A 17,814-nucleotide genomic window follows, 5' to 3' on the forward strand; every position below is an offset into this window, starting at 1 on the left:
GTTAAAAAATACGTGTTTTAATTAAAACCTTAACTTAGACCTTGGACGAGGGAAAAAAAAGTGAATTTTTGGCAGACAATTTTACAAAAAAATAAAAATTTCAGTGAAAATTTGGCAAAATTTTTTTTTCAAATATTTTTAATCGAAAAAAATTCTTCGCCCAAGTCTTTAAGACATCTCAAAGACCTGTGTAAAATTTCATGAAGATCGGCTTAAAGACGAAACGCGTTTAAAGACGGCGCACATAGCTTAGCTAGCCTGGAGCAAACAAGTCCTCAAAGCTGTTTCTCCGAAACTATTACTCGGATCAACACAAAATTTAGGACCATATTCTAGAGGTGTTGTAGAATTTAATAAGACAATAAAAAGCATTCGATTTTTTGAAATCCGTAAACCCATGTAACCCCTTAAACACGTTTTCTCGAAACTTTTATATAAACAATATATAGTATAATACTATTTTCGGTGATAAATTTAACCTTTTTTACAAAAGCCTATAAAATTTTTTTCTCAACACTCCACTCCATCTTTAAAAAACCCATAAAAGCAGAATTGCAATAACATATATCTGACCACCACTGTACTTGTATGCATATTTTTACTTCAACACCTGTATATATGATCAGCTGTGGGCAATATTTCATTCATTTAACAGCCTAATAATAAATAGTAATGATACGAAAAAGAAATACCAGAATATCCGCTCATTTGAAGTTCTATTACAACTGTTTTGGTTGCGTATACGCACTTGTGCACACGCAGCCAAGCATACTTTCATGTTTATTTGTAAATAAACACAGACATACTTTGCTACATACACACGCATGTAGCAGTAATAGTAGCAACGAGCACTTAACAGCATAAACGACACCCGCTGCTTCGCAAATGGCCGATGAATGCCAATTAGTAACAACAACAAACCAAGCAAACACAATGCTTGCGCAGCATGCTATAAGTGCATGTAAGTACGTTATAAGTATGCTGTGCGGCGACGATCGCAGCCGATCCCTCCTTGGTTAATTTATTTATACGATAAACAAACATACGATTTTCATGGACTTCGTTGAATATGTCCGAGTGTGATATGCTTGGGAGCGCTTGCAATGTTTTCTTAATTTTTTCAAACTTTTTTTCAGATATTTTGTTTACAGCATTTTTTTTATTTTTTCCAAAGCGAATGGCAATCGTGAGCACTTGTGTGCAAGAAATTCGCAAAGTGGTAAAGGAGAGCGAAAATAGAAAAAAATTGCCGATGATTGCCGAGAAAGTGTGCAAATTAGCGCGAGATCGGCACTTTTCGCTGGAAAATCTGGTAAGATTTCAGTAGCAATTCAGAAAGCGGCGCGTACAATACATATTTTATAGCAAGCGGATTGCGGATTCATACAAAAATTTTAAACACAAAATTTTTTTTCAATTTCCAATTTAATTTTTTTTTAAGGAAATCCAAAAAAAAATTATTTATTTTTTTTTTTACAAAACAAAAAAAATGTCTGAGTATATAAAACTCGAAGTGAAAAATGAGAAAAATAACAGTAATTCCGTAAAACCACAAAATAATAATGCAAAACACGATATACTTTTCGAAAAACGTGACAATTTCAAAAATGAACATGTGCGTTTCAAGAATAACATACACACAGTTATAGTGCCAACACATCACTCGCATAGCCGAACTCTACCCAAAACTCTGCCAAAAAATGGTGTTAAACATTACAATGAAAATCTAGCCAAAAGTGATCCCAAACATATTTCAAAAATCCTAACCGTTAACGACACAAATAATGATTTCATCATACAAATTAAAAACGACACAAAACCAAGAAGAAAGTCAGATACAAAACCAACAGCACACACACATTCAACGCTTTCGAAGGCTGAATCGAAGACGTCACTGCGAAGCGATCACCGAGTTTTAATTAAAACCGATTCGAAATCGACGTTACGCAGCGGTGAATCCAAAAATGATTTGAAATCACTTTCGGGCACTTTGCCACGCCACGCATCGAACAGTACACTAAAAAGTAACAGTTTAGGTAAACCGTTGCATAAGTCAGACTCCAAGGCGACACTGAAGAGTGAGGCGATCTCAATCACAGATGTTTCAAGCGGCAGCAGCACGCATGCGAAGAAAAGTCTGGAATCGATGACCGACGAGGAGATCATCGAAGAGAATTTGAAGGAGTTACTCGAAAACAAAAATCGAGTAAGTTTTCAATAAATTTAGATTATTATTAATAAGATTTCGAAGTGTTATCATGAAAGGAATTATGGGTATATATGTATTTGAGAGATAATTCCTACTTTGTAGAAGAAAAGAGTCTAAAACTCCCTTAAACGTTCATTTACATTGCTTTTCTATATAAGAGACTTACATATCGATTAAAAGCTTAGCTCGTCTTTGCAAAAATAGTCAAACGTTCGTCGTTGAGAATAAGTTATGTCCCCTAATTTCGCTCTACCAACATTAAGTAAGTTATGGGATGTGCCGTTCTGAGATCGAAACGTGTGCCTAATATCAGATTAGACCAAAGTAGTTTAGGGTACAATAAGATACTTATAGATCAGTTCTTCCAGCATTTTAAAAATGGCCTTTGTCATTTCTTCTCTTCTTTACTGGCGTAGAGCCGAGTTAACAACAGCGCGCCAGTCATTTCTTCTTTTCGCAAGGTGGCGCCAATTGGAGATTCTAAGCGAAGCCAGGTCCTTCTCCACTAGATCCTTCCAACGAAGTGGAGGTCTCCTCTTCCTCTGCTTCCCCGGCGGGTACTGCGTCGAATACTTTCAGAGCTGGAGTGTTTTCATCCATTCGGACAACATGACCTAGCCAGCGTAGCCGCTGTCTCTTAATTCGCTGAACTATGTCAATGTCGTCGTATATCTCATACAGCTCATCGTTCTATCGTATGCGATATTCGCCGTGGCCAACGCGCAAAGGACCATACATCTTTCGTGCTAATGCTGGTTCCAAGATAGGCGAAATTATCTACGACTTCGAAGTCAACAGTGACGTGGAATCCAACTCACTAGTGCGACAACTGTTTGTTTGATGACAGAAGATATTTCGTCTTGCCCTCGTTCACCACCAGACTCCTTTGTCATCTGGTCTATGAAAAAGTCTGATATACATATATATACTAACACTTATAAACATTTAACTTGGGAATGTACTCTCCATGCTGTTCCCTATCAAACTGAATATAAGATTACTAGAAAAATAGTTAAAGAAAAGACTAGAATAATATAATAAGAACTAAGATCATGGCACATATGCGGAATTAGTGATGATCTCAAAGACGTTCCATTTCTTCGACAGAGCTTAACAAACATAAGCATATATACTTATAATAATAAAGTTTCCATAGATATTCCTCAAGATATATAGAAATTACGCAATATTTTACCGTCACTTATAGATTTAAAGTTTTAGTTAAAGTTAGGTTAGTTTGGTAGGCTACTAAACAACGCATAGATCAGTTTCGGTGTCATTAGGTGTGCCATTTCGTAGTTCATCAAAGGTAGTCATCCTTTATAATGACAGCGTTTAAGGGAAATGTCAATAAGCGGGCTTACTACTGACATCTCTTCCAGTGTTCTTATTAAGGATACCCCAAAATAAAAAATTTTGCCTTGTCAATGCGGGATGCCACATTGTTCCCCTGGTGCCTTGCTCTTGACATTTCTTGCAGTCATCTCAATCAACTCCATTCTGCCCTGTGACCACTAAGTACTATCCCAATCATGTTTCTACAGTCTCTTCTACATATGAAGATTATAAACTTTTTGTATTTCTGTGCTATCGTTTTGAACATGACTTTTGTGGTTTTGAACCCTAGTAGTTGATTCCATCGGAATTTAGCTCCCCTTGGCGTACTCCTGTTCAGATCGTCTTCAGATGACAGCCGAACACCATTCTTGGCAATCTCGTCCACTATCGCTATATCATTGTCATCGATGCCTTTGTGACCTGACACCCTGTGGAAGTGAAGTCCTTATGACAACCTACACTGTTGCAATGTTTCCCAAGAAACTTCTGGACAAAATGCGAAACGATATTATTACCTTACCTGCTTGGCTATATACATATATAGTATATATAGATGTTAGCTTTGCAGTTGTCTGCTGATGCATTAGAGGCTAGCTCCTTTAGCAAAAACCTCTGTTTGAAATATGCTGGGACATCAGCTAAATTACTTGAGAATAACTACAAGAGATTCACTTTTTGGAAATATGTATACATTTCTGGCTTCAGACAAACCATTATTTGAAGCGCTATTATTATTTTTCATAGCTCGTTGAAATTAGGGAATTACTGCCTAGTCCATTGCCGTTGCCAGGTGTAATACCGGAACCATTCCTTACACATATGTAGTAGACCCAACTGCTCAAGTAACAGTAAAGCGTGTATGCACGAATTCGTCTCGGCTCTACAGAGAGGAGTGCTACCCTTCCTGTTATGGAGTCTTGTCGTGGACGAAGTGCTCGTGTTGCTAACTATAGGAATCCGCTGTCAAGGATATGCGGACGACATTGTTATCTTAGCTAGAGGGAAATTTGTACAAAGGGCACTATGCCTAACCAAGAGATGGTGCAGAGGGCTTGGACTGAACATCAACCCTTCGAAAAGGGCCATCGTTCCATTTACGAAACGCAGGTCTGACCTCAGGAACCTAACCCTTGATAGCAGAGAGATAGATATGACTAATATGGTCAAATATCTTGGTCTCACGCTGGATTGCAATCAGCGGTGGAGACAGCATGTTGATCTGACCATGGTCAAAGCTACAAAAGTACTTACGGTGTAAAATCAGCTAGCTGGTAAATCCTGAGGCTGGGGCCATGATCGTGCGTGTATAGAACGACTGAATTGTTTAACAGATCGTAGCCTTATCCAGGTGCCAAGTGACAAAGCTATAGCCGGGAATGAACTGGTTGATGACCTGCCCGAACCTTTCATTGCGGTTGGTTCCCATACTTTAAAGAAGCTGCTCCCCAAGCATGAAGCAGTGGGTTGGGAGAAGTATTGACAACAATTCCTAGGCATGCGCCGGGCCAAGTTGGTAATGGATGGTTACAACCTTAAAAGGTTAAAATATGTAATCAACCATCCAATGGATAAACTTAGGCTACTTGTCGCCTTCTGCACTGGCCATTGTTAACTCAAAAAGCACCTACTTGTACATATACATACACAGCTATTTTCGGTAGCAGCCACGCAGATTCCACAATTTATAGATCAAAGGTGCTAATTATGAAAATCAGCGCTCATCCGGCATAAAAATGTGCGGATGCATGATTATAAAAGTTTTACACATATATGTATACACATACATATATATCTATTTAAACACATGTAATTGAAAATATTATTTTTTCCAATTATTAAAACACTGCGCTAAAATTAATATTCCAAGCACTACCTTAGCTCATCCGGTACATGGCATACTAGATATACTGAATACTATATATATATGAAAACAACTACATATTATATCTAAAACCTATTTATATACACATATACATGTTAGATATGTATGGAAGTGCATAGTAAAGGGTGATCCATTTCGAGGTTCCCTACTTTTTTTAAAGAAAAAACAAAGAAACTTCAAATTTAATGAGAGGTGTTTATTATCATTCGAAAAAATATTCGTTGGCATTTTTTTTTTGAATTATCTATTTCTAATGTTCTCCCCGGCTACGTCTTAGATGGTACATCCGTATAGTCCAATATTCAATTACTACTTCGATCATTTCGGCTAGTAACTGGCGAATGATATACGTGATTTTTTTCTTGAAGTCGTGAATCGAAGCGGAGTTGTTCGCACATATTTTAGACTTTACATATCGCCACAGAAAAGATTGTAACGGTGTGATATCACACGATCATGGTGGACAATCCACCGGCTCAAAACGTGAAATTATCTGTTCACCGTAGTGTTCTCTCAATAAATCCATTGATTGATGCGATATGTGCGAAGTGGCGTCGTCTTATTGAAAACAAATGTGACCGAGATCACGAGCTTCAATTTCAGGTATCAAATAGTCGGTTATCATGGCGCGATAACGGTCACCATTGACGATTGCGTTCTCATCGGCATCAGTTTTGAAGAAATATGGACCGATGAGTCCACCGGCCCACAAATCACACCAAACCGCCCTCTTTTCTGGATGAAATGGCAACTTTTGAATCTCTTCAGGTTGCTCTTCGTCGGAAGTGGTGAAAAGTGTTTTGTTTACATACCCATTGAGCCAGAAATGGGCCTCACCGCTGAACAAAATTTGGTTCGAAAACGTCGGATCTTCTTGGAACTTTTCAAAAGTCCCTTAAGTGAAGCGATTTTCCTTTGGGAAGTTCGAGCGGCTTCAGTTCTTGCACAAGCTGTACTTTGTGCGCTTTCATTTTACTATCTCGACGTGTGGCTACAAATGGCGCCGAATCGACTCTTCACAGTCTTCGTATACACTCTCAGCTACGGCTGCTATATTCGTTTACGGCGTACTGAACGTGGTCGAATATTATCCAACAATGGATACTAGGTCTCAACGTAGGTGATGGTGTTGCAAATAGCACGCTCAATAGGCCGATTATATTAACCATAAGTTAAGGCTATTGAAAAAATTACCTCTACATGGATCACCCGTTACATACCTATGCCTGCTAGACTTTGCCCAGATACTGTATCAATCATTTCATACAGTAAATAAATAGCACTCACATGTCTGGAGGATTTCAAAATGATGGACCAGTCAAAATTGCTGAGATTGAGTTATGCCGGCTGTCAGATATTGAAAACACAATTGATTTGTTTGCGGTGATGTTTTTTCCAGCAACAACATGCATGCACATACACATCTGTTGTCGGCAGTTGGACTATGCGTATAAAATTTTGTTTTCTTAAGACATAAATCTCGAATGAGCGCATCAACAACGGTATATTATTAGGAATTCGATTTAACGAATAAATCATTGTTTTATGATAATGAAAGCGAAGCGGTGAACCATGAAAATCGACAGACGTACATCTTTATATACATATGTATGTATGTACCCTTACTGCATTGAAGCGAAACAGCTTTCGAGGCTTTCAGCATTTCACCGTTATATAGAATGTACTTTGCCCGTGTGCAGATAATTAAATTAGTGCGATTTCCAAAATTCTGCGTAAAAACGCCGCGGAACGATTTAAGTATCATTTCACATATGTGTAGTACAAACATATATGTGTAGATATGTATGTGTATTTTCATATTTACAATTCAATTTATACATACAATGATGCAATTTTGTTGATGTGTTTTTGACATTGTTGCTGGAGACGATTTAAATATGACCTTCTTCATCAATCAAAAAAGTGCTCGATATTATTTACGTTTCCTTGCGGCTTTCATGAGTAAATCGATTTTTAATTACTTTCTGTCTATTTATGCATACATATATACATGAAAATATGTACATGTATATACATGAACATGCGTATAGTACATATTATAGGCTTCGCGATTCCTTGAACTATCACATTGAATAATTTGGTAGGAAAATTTCGCAATAAAATACAAAATTCGCACACGCCGCTCGAAAAATTCGATGGAAATTTTCATATTGACTTTTATATATGGGCAGACTCATAATACTCGTGGCATTGAATTTTTGCTACCTATTCAATTAAATAACACTACTCAACGAGTCGGAAGAAAAAATTAGCGACTGTTGTGCTAAGCGGTCGGTCGTGTATTTGAGGTGTTCTGAATACGAATTTGAGTTCCAAAATTCTCTATTACGTACAGCTATTTTTGACATTTTAGTAAATGGTGGTGATTTGATCTCTATCCCTTCATTATAATACACAAAATTCTACGTATTAGGATATTTTTACCATCATTTTCGGTTTTAGCAAAACAAAATTAGCAAGAAACAGCCTTTACAGTCCACAAGTTTCCACAAGATGAATGCTCTCCAAAAATTGTAAACTTTTATCAATTACACTGGTCTAAAGCGGAATTGTTGACTTTGATATTAGAACAATTTGGGAATAAAAGGGTAATCCAAATAGAGGTACTTTTTTCAACAGCCTTTTTTTGACAGATCATGCGTGAGTCGTATCACGCTCTCATGTTATTTTTGTTCAGTATTGTTTAGCATTTCATCATGGAAAGACTTACGCCTGAATAACGTTTACAAATCACAACACCATCGCCCATCTTGAGGCCCAGCATTCATTACTGGATAATATTCAACCAAATACACCACGACCAGCACTCAGTAAAGAAAATATAGCCACCTTAGCTTAGCTTGAAGCTCGTGATCTCGGCGACTTTCGGCTTCAAAAAGACGGCGCCACTTCCCACATCGCATCAATCAATGGATTTATTGAGAGAACACTTCAATAAGCAGATAATTTCACGCTTTGGACCGGTTGATTGGACACCATGATGGTGTGATATCACACCGTTAGACTTTTGCCTATGGAGATATGTAAAGTATAAAGTCTATGCGGACAATCCTGCTTCGATTCATTCCTTGGAGCAAAACATCACTCATGTCAATCGCCAGTTACCAGTCGAAATGCTCGAAGGAGTCATCGAAAATTGGACTCAACGAATGGACCATCTGAGACGTAGCTGCGGCCAACATTTGAAAGAGATAATCTTGAAAGAAGAAGTGACAAAGTATGTTCTTTCGAGTGATAATAAATATTCCTCATTAAATTTGAAGTTTCTGTGACTTTTTTTTAAAGTGGGGAATCTCGAATCACGCGATTGCTTTGAAACTTTGGGAGAATTCGAGGCATAACATAGTATTTAAAAAAGACCAATTTTTCATAGCCCCACGTAGCCCCATAAGTAACATTATTTGACTACATCTATGGGAAAAATATCAGAAAACGTAGTAAATAACGATCGACAGTCCTAGTTTATTGAATATTTTTGAAGTTAGTATTTTTTTTTTGTTAAGTGGCAACATCAGTATAACCTATTTTTATATGATATCACTTCCATAAATATTAGCCATTTTATACTTATATTACTTGTGAATATTGGTGGACTATTAACTACTGAAATATAATAAAGATGGCAGCTATATTCCAACTTATGCTTTAAAACGCTTAAAGTATTGTACATATGTGTACTCTAAATAACTACATATATACACATGCAACACTAAATCTATGGTATATATACATATGTATATATAAGGATATATAAGGTACATCTGTGTTACTATACAAGCTTCACGAGACCAATTATTAATTCCTTAGTCATCAAGCCTAAGTAATTTTTGAAATTTTGTTTATAAATTTCAATTTTTTTATTTATCAATTAAAGTAAAAGCTATAAATTATTGCAAGGAATGTAAAACGAATGAAACACTGAGTGTATGGAGCATAGATATGCATGTAATACCTAAATGAATAATTCCTTGTACACGGAAGCCACGCGCAGTAGTAAGAAGAACCAGGGCCTATTCATAACCTTTCTATCACCAAGCACACATTTTCAAACACTAAACAAACTAAATAATTTGTATAGCGTATCGTGATCTTATAAAAATGTTGTACTCCTACTCGTTCCACTCGCTGAGATACGTGTGCAATTGGTGTGGGTGGTTAGTCACCGTTTTGTAGGTTTTCGCCGATTTTAAAATTATACTTTATATTTGTTTATGCACATACAGCAACGAAAAAATCAATGACCGCATGTGGCAATGGCAACAACTAAAATTAATTGCAATTTAATGGGTTTTCATTTCGCCTGTGGTTTCTTTCACTTCCTGGTCTCAAATTCGGTGTACATTGTGAAGAATGGATATACTTATAATAATAAACACGTCTATAATGTACTTATCTGAAAATATTAAATAATGAAGAGTGTCGAATCGAAGCGACAACTGGTATTAGGCACATAGACTGCGATAAACAAAAATACAGATGGAATATGAAGCGGTTATATCACTTTAGCGAGGTATACTCTATTGGATTAAATTCAACTGAATGCTTTTGTTGTTTTTTCATCACACAAGTTTTTTGACAAGCATGTAGGGTTCAAATTTAGTGAGTAGAGAGGCCAAGAAACCAAAAAAATTCAACCAAACTGTTATCAAAAATGGCAACTTCTACAAGAGTAAAGTTGGTTCGGCGCCAATCATAGATATATTTTCCATATGGCGTCTTGAAACCACTAAATTTACGATTTTATCTTTAAGTCACTCAGAAAGTTATGTATTTCTAATACTTTCCTTCTAAAAAATATTTCAGTTTCTAACATAACGATAAAAAAAACAATTTTTTTGAACTTAAGAATATTACAGAATACTTCAATAATCTTTCTTTTTAATTTCAGGAAGAGCGAAAAGCAAACGGACGTCTCATAGCAGCCATCGTTGCCTTTCTGGTTATATTTGTGGGACTCTATAATATGTGGCTAAAGAAAGCCAATGGCCTGGCGGGCATTCTGGTGCCGGTGATAATTATGGTGTCCTATGGCGGTTGGGTGGTATTGCTCGCCAAACGCGATAAGCAGCGTCAAGTATTGTATGTAAGTAAGTACTAATATAATTTTATTGAGTAAGGATAGGATAAGTTCATATGATTGTCTGTAGGCAGGTCGTCATTGTAGGGATCCGCGTAAAAAATCCACATTTTTTTATTTTTATTTTCAAAAGGATTAAGAAAGATGTAGAGATCGCTTATATCTAAAGCAACAATTTTGAGTACATCAAGTATTTTTTTTATTAAAACAAGAAAAAACGTTAACTTCGGCTGCAGCGAAGCTAATATACCCTTCACAGGTGCATTTCTTTTAGTAACTATGTGTTCAGTTTGTATGGAAGCTATATGCAATAGTAATCCGATCTGAACAATTTTTTCGGAGATTATGTTATTATCTTAAGCAGTAATCCATGCCAAATTTCGTGAAGATACCACGTCAAATGCGAAAGTTTTCCATACAAGCCCTTGATTCCGATCGTTCGGTTTGTATGGCAGCTATAGTGAGTCGATCTGAACAATTTCTTCCGATATTACATTATTTCTATGAACAATAATTCATACCAAATTTCGTGAATATATCTTGTCAAATACAAAAGTTTTCCATACCAGTACTAGATTCCGATCGTTCAGTTTGTATGGCAGCTATATGTTACAGTGATCCGATATCGGCAGTTCCGACAAATGAGCAGCTTCTTGAAGAGAAAATGACGTTTGCAAAATTTCAAAACGATATCTTAGGCTCAAAACCTTAGGATTCATCTACGTAGACAGGGATCACATCACTTCCTTCAGCAAGCTCCTGAAACTATTCAGAATGCTGAACCTCTGTGACCATACATATGTGATATAGGAGAGGGCACAATAGTCCATAGGTCGTTGTGCAAAACCTCAATTATTTTCTAACTATCTTCTATCTAAGGAAAAATAGTTTAAGGGTGGGAAGAGGAAGGTGTAAAAAGGATTTATTTAGATTTTCAGCAAAATTAGGAGTCCTATGAAAAAAATTGCATAGTAAAGTTTTAAGTAATTAAAAGATCTGTATGTACACCTTTTTCACATAACCTCAAAATATAGATGAAAAATTCGGAAAACCAAGTTTTTGGTTTTTATTTTTATCTCTTTGCAAAAAAATGTTTCTTTCACGAAATTTGGGGTAAACTAAACTTTTGTTTGTATTCAAAACATCTCTGAATAAGCATTAAGCAGTTTTTTGAGGAGAAAATGACGAGTGCAAAATTCCAGATCAATATTTCAAAAACGGACAGATGGACGGTTATGGCAAAATCGACTCAGCCGTCACGCTGATCTCTTATATGTCTATACATACATATGTATGAAGTTTATGAGGTCTCAAACGTTTCTTTCTAGAAAGTATAAACTTCGTGACAAATTTAATATACTGTTTAGGCTACAGTAACTGTATACATGTAGACATGCTTGTGTCCGAAGGATGTTAAGTTTTAATTTTTCCCAATTTGATTTAAAAAATCAATTTTAAATTTTATTTTTCTAAAATTCTAATGTAACTAATATAAACGAAATTCAGGGAATTTATGACCGAGCAAATGCTTTCGCTTTGTTTACTGAAAGATTTTTCTCACGCTCTTTTCAACGAAAATGAATGAATTTTCAATGAAACCCATAAAATCGGCGCCAATATTTTTATTGAATAGCCTCTAAGTAATTTAAATATTATAAACAATTTATAATAATTTTTAAATTTTATTTCAATAACAAAATAATAATATTTATCGCATGCCATTTTAGGACAAACACGTGGAAGAAGTGATGGAACGCAACAAAATCGAATTGGCCGAAAAGGCGAGATTGCTGCGAAAGAAAAAGGCGGAGGAGGCAAAACGCAAGGAAAGAGAGAAAGCTGCCAAACTAAATCGTTTGGGTCATCGTCCCAGTTTCCGAGAGAAACTATTCGGTACGCGTCCGCCGGCCTTGCAGCCCTCGGCTAATCTGCTGACAATCGCCGTCACTGCAGCGGCGCCATCACAAATTGTTGTAGAGTCGCCGAAGAAAAAGCGGCTGGAGCGCATGGATGCATTGGTGTTGCCGCACCCGCCGATGCGCACGGGTTCAGCGCCGTAGTGTACGCAAAACATAACAGTACTAAAGTTGCAGCACACACAAGCGCAAGTGCGCACACATACAGATAACACAAGACGCTTGTAAATCGAAAAGAAGAAAGAAACTTTACACAAACAGGAAACGTGCGAAACGTTTATACGACCGGAAATGAGGGTATTTAAAGCATTTTCGGTATGTTTCAGAAATAGTGTGTTTACGTTTCGTCGTGCCGTCATAGTGTAGTATATATGTATGTATCCTTTTCATAAATTACTTCATAATTATCGCTTTTTATTTTGATAAACACAAGAACTTTGTATATAAATAAAAACGAAACTAAACATATAAATCTCTAAACACGCAGCGCGTGCTCTCTTCAGCGTAAACAGCTCAATTACTTTGAATTTTATCGTAATCCGTCCTTTTTATGACTCTTCTCATGGCTGTCTTTCGCTTACAACTACACACACACACGTTTGTGTATTTTCTAGTCACTACACTCTTATGCTACTTTTCTACACACGCATGTAGTATATAAAAATACATTTTACTTTTATTTTAGTTGTAATGATAATTTAGTAATTCTATTTAAGACTATAATGTTAACGTGCTTTATATTAAACAAAATGAAATCTTTAAATAAAATTACGATTTTTTACACAAAGTGTGTTTTTTTAGTTTTTCTCCTTTTAATTTTTCAAAAGATGAATGTTTTAGAGCATTGGGAGGGATAACAACTAGAGCTACTTTTTTCAATAGCCCTTTTTTGACAGATCACGCGTGAGTCGTGTCAAGCTGTCATGTTAGTTTTGTTCAGTATTGTTTGCCATTTCATCCTGAAAAGACACGAACACCGTAAAGAGTCGATTCGGCACCATTCGCAGCAACTCGGACTGACGTATGGTATGACTTGGGCATTTTACGTCGAGATCTTAAATTGAAAGCGTACAAAGTACGGCTTGTGCAAGAACGAAGGCCGATCGACCTTCCCAAGCGACATGAATTTATATCACTTCGCTCTATAGGACGTTGAAAAGTTCCAAGAAGATCCGACGAAGATCAGACGAACCTTAAGAGATTCAAAAGCTGTTACTTAATCCAGAAAAAAAAACGATTTGGAGTGGTTTGTGGGGTGGTGGAATTATTGGTCCATATTTCTTCAAATATGATTCCGGTGAGAACGTAACCATCAATGGCGACTGATATCGCGCTCTGATAACCAACTATTTGATGTCTGAATTTAAAGCTCGTGATCTAGGCGCCATTTGGTTTCAACAAGACGGCGCCACTTCCCACACAACGCATCAATCAATGTATTTATTGGGAGAACACTTCGGTGAGCACATAATTTCATATCTTGGGTCAGTCGATTGGCCACCAAGATATTGTCATGTCACACCGTTAGACTTTTTCGTGTGGGGATATGTAAAGTCTAAAGCCTATGCGGACAATACTGCTTCGATTCATGCCTTGGAGCAAAACATCACGCGTGGCATTCGCCAGTTACCAGTCGAAATGCTCAAACGGGTCATAGAAAGTTGGACTCAACGGATGGACCATCTGAAATGTAGCCATGGCCAACATTTAAAAGAGATAATCTTCAAAAAAGAAATGCCAAAGAATGTTCTTTGGAATGATAATAAACATTCCATATTAAATTTAAAGTTTCTATGTTTTTTCTTTTAAAAAAAAGTAGGAAACTTCATAATAAATCACCCTTTATTTGTAAGGAATAACATCAAGATGAACACTACAAATAGCAGGAGATAATCTGCTAATCATGATATGAAAAACCACATCCTAACTCCACAGAGAACCTGGGTTCCATATCGAATACGATAAATATAAAAAAAATTGAAATATCCTTCGCTTCTCGGAAGGTCAAAGCGACGTTTTTAGTTTTTTAAATAGCTGTAATTGAACAAAAAAAAACATTAGTTCAAGACCTTTTAAATTATATCTCGAAGACCTGTAGAAATTTTCTTTAAGATCGGTTGAGTAGTTTCGAGAGATATATTGAAAACCGATTTTGAAAATACAGTTTCGAGATTCGAGCGCTCACCTTTTGAAGGCTGTATCTACAAAACTGTTACTGGGATCAACTTGAAAATTTGGAACCATATTTCAAGGATGTTATATAGAATTAAAAATTACATAACATATTAAAAATATTTTTTTTGAAGCTGTGAAATCCCTTAAAACCCCACAATGAAGAAATATCGTTATATTCGAGATCGTACCCCGTGGGGTCTATATAACACAAATACCATCTGATTTTTATCCACCAAATGAGTATCGAGTCAAGAGTATTCTGAAAAGTTATTTGTGGAAAAATTTCCGTCGCTACAACAACAATGATAAAATCATACCTGAAAAACATTTGCCGAAAATTGTCAAAATTGTTCAAAAATAGAAGTCTCTAAAAAACAATATAACATTGTTATATAAACAATATCACGGATAACCGTTTTTCGACAGAGAGGGTATACCATCTGATCAAATTTGACACGGATGGGTTCATATAACCTGCGCGTCAGAAATCGATTCGATTAAAAGTATTTTCCTAGATTTTCAATGTTATACTCTGAATCTTTTGCAAAACCGACGTCGAATAGACGTCACAAAAGGTATCCTTGACAATACAGTTGAAGGCTCTACATTCATCAAATGCATCAATATTGGTGACAGGGCGTGGGCTAAATTGTTCAAAAATCTAGCAAATGGCACTCGAAACCGAAAAATCTTAATCTAAAATTTTCGTAAGGCACTGAAGGCTATCCCGATGCTTATAACAAGTGTATGGAAAATTGAGTTTGGCGTTGGCATGTTTGTGTTGACTAAGAACAACATTTTGAAGACCCTATTACAGATTGCTATTAAAATACGTGAAAATCTATTTTTTTTTTGTCAGTCCGGGTCAAAATTGATCAGAAGGAATTTTTAGTAAAAAATCGATTTGAAGATTCGTAAAGTTTTATCTTTTGTTTTCGATCAATGTTTTAAGCACAATCAAAGCGCTTTTTCTCAACAAGTGCGCATATACTTGTACTTTGCTAAAAATACACAAAATCAATTTTAGATTTATTTACTTTCATTTCTAAATATGTATGTATATCACATGTACATAGGAATATATATGTATCGTATGTATATATGTGCATTATATATGTGTATATATTAGGAATGTGCATTCCTCCTCTGAACAAAGATTTATATTTTAGGATGCTATTTACGCCAGAAAATCTAAAAAATGGAAGCTACAATTAAACGGTACCGTTGCTCTGCTTAAAACAATATACAATTAGTATGATTGTATATACACACATATATGTACATATGTATATATGTATGTACATATATTCGTATATAATCAGATATGTAAATATTTTTCATGCAAGTCACGCAGATTTCTCTTTCAACATTGTAGGCACTAAGTTCTTCGCGCCTTATAAAAATACTTTAATACAACAAAAAAAATTTACAACAACAATGTGAATATAAACATGAAAGCAAACCATAAAAGTGCAGATATAAACAACGCTATGTGGATAGAAGGCTGAAAGTAGTGCTATTTGCAATATAAAAAATTTTTATTGTTTCTCAATGTATTAAATAATGTAATATAAATAAATATTTTTTGTTCATCTAATATTGCGCCAATGAAAAATTGTGAGCAAATTATTTACTTTAAGGCTAGTGAGGTACTTTTATGGCCTGACGGACCCGCATCTTGGCCTTGGATGCTACATGCTATATATTTTGAGAAATTTTTTATTTTTGTAGTAAAGTAATAGTTAACAGTATTCATATTGACTTTACCAAAATCCCGAAATTTTGCGGGATCCCGATTTCAAATACCGAAATCTTAAAAATTGGAAAAATCGCAGTTTTGTATATTTTTTATGCACACTGCATTAGAAGATTCCTAAATTTTTCGGGATCCCGTTCTCTAATTTTGAAGTATCACAATTTGAAAATCAACACACTTTTAAATAATTATTATGCAACCTGCATAAAATTAATTGTAGTATTATTATTAGCATTCATATTGATTTTATTAATTATCGCGATCAATTTCGGGATCCCGTGTTGATCTAACGAAATTCCAAGGCTAGAAAAATAGCACAACACTAAATTCAATAGCATTGGTATTGATTTTACTATCATTTTCGAAAATTTTCGGGATCCTGTGTTCAAATCCCGAAATCTTAAAATTCGGAAAAATCGCGGTTTTGAATACCATTTATGCACACTGCGAAAATGTTACTAAAGATTCCTAAAGTTTCGAGATCTTGTTTTCAAATGGGAGAACTACCATTTTCTGTATTTTACTACTAATTAATAGCATTTATATTGATTTTACTATCATCTTCGACATTTTTTGGGATCTTGTGTTCAAATCCCGAAATCTTAAAATTCGGAAAAATCGCAGTTTTGAATATAATTTAGTACGCTGCAAAAAAATTACTAAAGATTCCTAAATTTTTCGGGATCCCGTTTTTATCTTTAAACTCTCATAATTTGAAAATCAACACTGTCTTAAATAATTTTTATGCAATCAATTTATTTTAATTGTCAATTGTATTGATTTTACTAATAATCCCGAAAATTTCCGGGATCCCGTGTTGCAATCCCGAAATCTCAAAGTTCGAGAATTAGCACAGCAGTAAATACCTTTTATGCAGACTGTTTAAAATTTACCTTAATTGCCAACAATGCGTAATTGTTTTTAAACAACCTTTGTCTATAATAATGTATTCATATTTATATATGTATGTATGTACATACATATGTATGTATGTGCGTGTAGTCAATGTAATGTATTTGGCAATATGATATGCTCATAACTAAAATTGGCGAACGCTCTTATAGACATAATAAACAATATACTGAATTTTAATATTTTCATTCAAATTTCATTCATTCATTACATCATATCGCAACGCAACAATTAGCATATTTCATTCACAATGCTAGTGAGCACATTTAAATAGATATGTATGTACATACATATGTGTCTGTGTAAATAAAATGTATTAGAGGTCAGTACGCTGTAAAAATAGGCTTTTATTCATGAAATAAATATGCAGACATAAATATGAAAATAATGTTACTCATACGCCCCGCTGGCTGTTTAATAAACAAGTCATGGGGTTTCCATAACAAAACAATATTAAACATCATATGCATGCCGAGAGTTTTGTCGGAGATTTTCCAAAAATATGCCAAAAATAAAAGTAAAGTAGTA

At 35.3% G+C, this 17,814-nt stretch overlaps 2 protein-coding genes across 5 annotated transcripts in view; one reads left to right on the plus strand and one right to left on the minus strand.

Annotated features, from left to right (window-relative positions):
* LOC126760055 (homeotic protein ocelliless) overlaps positions 1 to 17,814 on the minus strand; it is a 182,929-nt gene that overhangs the window by 152,297 nt on the left and 12,818 nt on the right. The gene's annotated exons all lie outside the window — the stretch shown is intronic.
* On the plus strand, positions 1,478 to 13,168 carry LOC126760057 (uncharacterized). Of its 2 annotated transcripts, none has more exons than XM_050475407.1 (3): positions 1,478 to 2,206; positions 10,339 to 10,533; positions 12,255 to 13,168. In XM_050475407.1, the coding sequence occupies exons 1-3, from the start codon at positions 1,490 to 1,492 to the stop codon at positions 12,585 to 12,587; spliced, it is 1,245 nt and encodes a 414-aa protein (XP_050331364.1). In that variant the 5' UTR covers positions 1,478 to 1,489; the 3' UTR covers positions 12,588 to 13,168. The 2 variants fall into 2 exon arrangements, with proteins under 2 accessions (XP_050331364.1, XP_050331365.1); XM_050475408.1 differs by having other exon boundaries at positions 10,339 to 10,537; positions 12,255 to 12,513.

This window comes from Bactrocera neohumeralis, chromosome 5, assembly GCF_024586455.1.
Source record: "Bactrocera neohumeralis isolate Rockhampton chromosome 5, APGP_CSIRO_Bneo_wtdbg2-racon-allhic-juicebox.fasta_v2, whole genome shotgun sequence".
Taxonomy (NCBI): Eukaryota; Metazoa; Arthropoda; class Insecta; order Diptera; family Tephritidae; genus Bactrocera; species Bactrocera neohumeralis.

Excerpts from the sequence above, each read along its gene's own strand:
- LOC126760057 (XM_050475407.1), top strand. The coding sequence starts at position 1,490 with ATGTCTGAGTATATAAAACTCGAAGTGAAAAATGAGAAAAATAACAGT. Across the intron at positions 2,207-10,338 it reads TACTCGAAAACAAAAATCGA|GAAGAGCGAAAAGCAAACGG; the intron begins GTAAGTTTTCAA and ends TTTTAATTTCAG. Across the intron at positions 10,534-12,254 it reads AGCAGCGTCAAGTATTGTAT|GACAAACACGTGGAAGAAGT; the intron begins GTAAGTAAGTAC and ends ATGCCATTTTAG.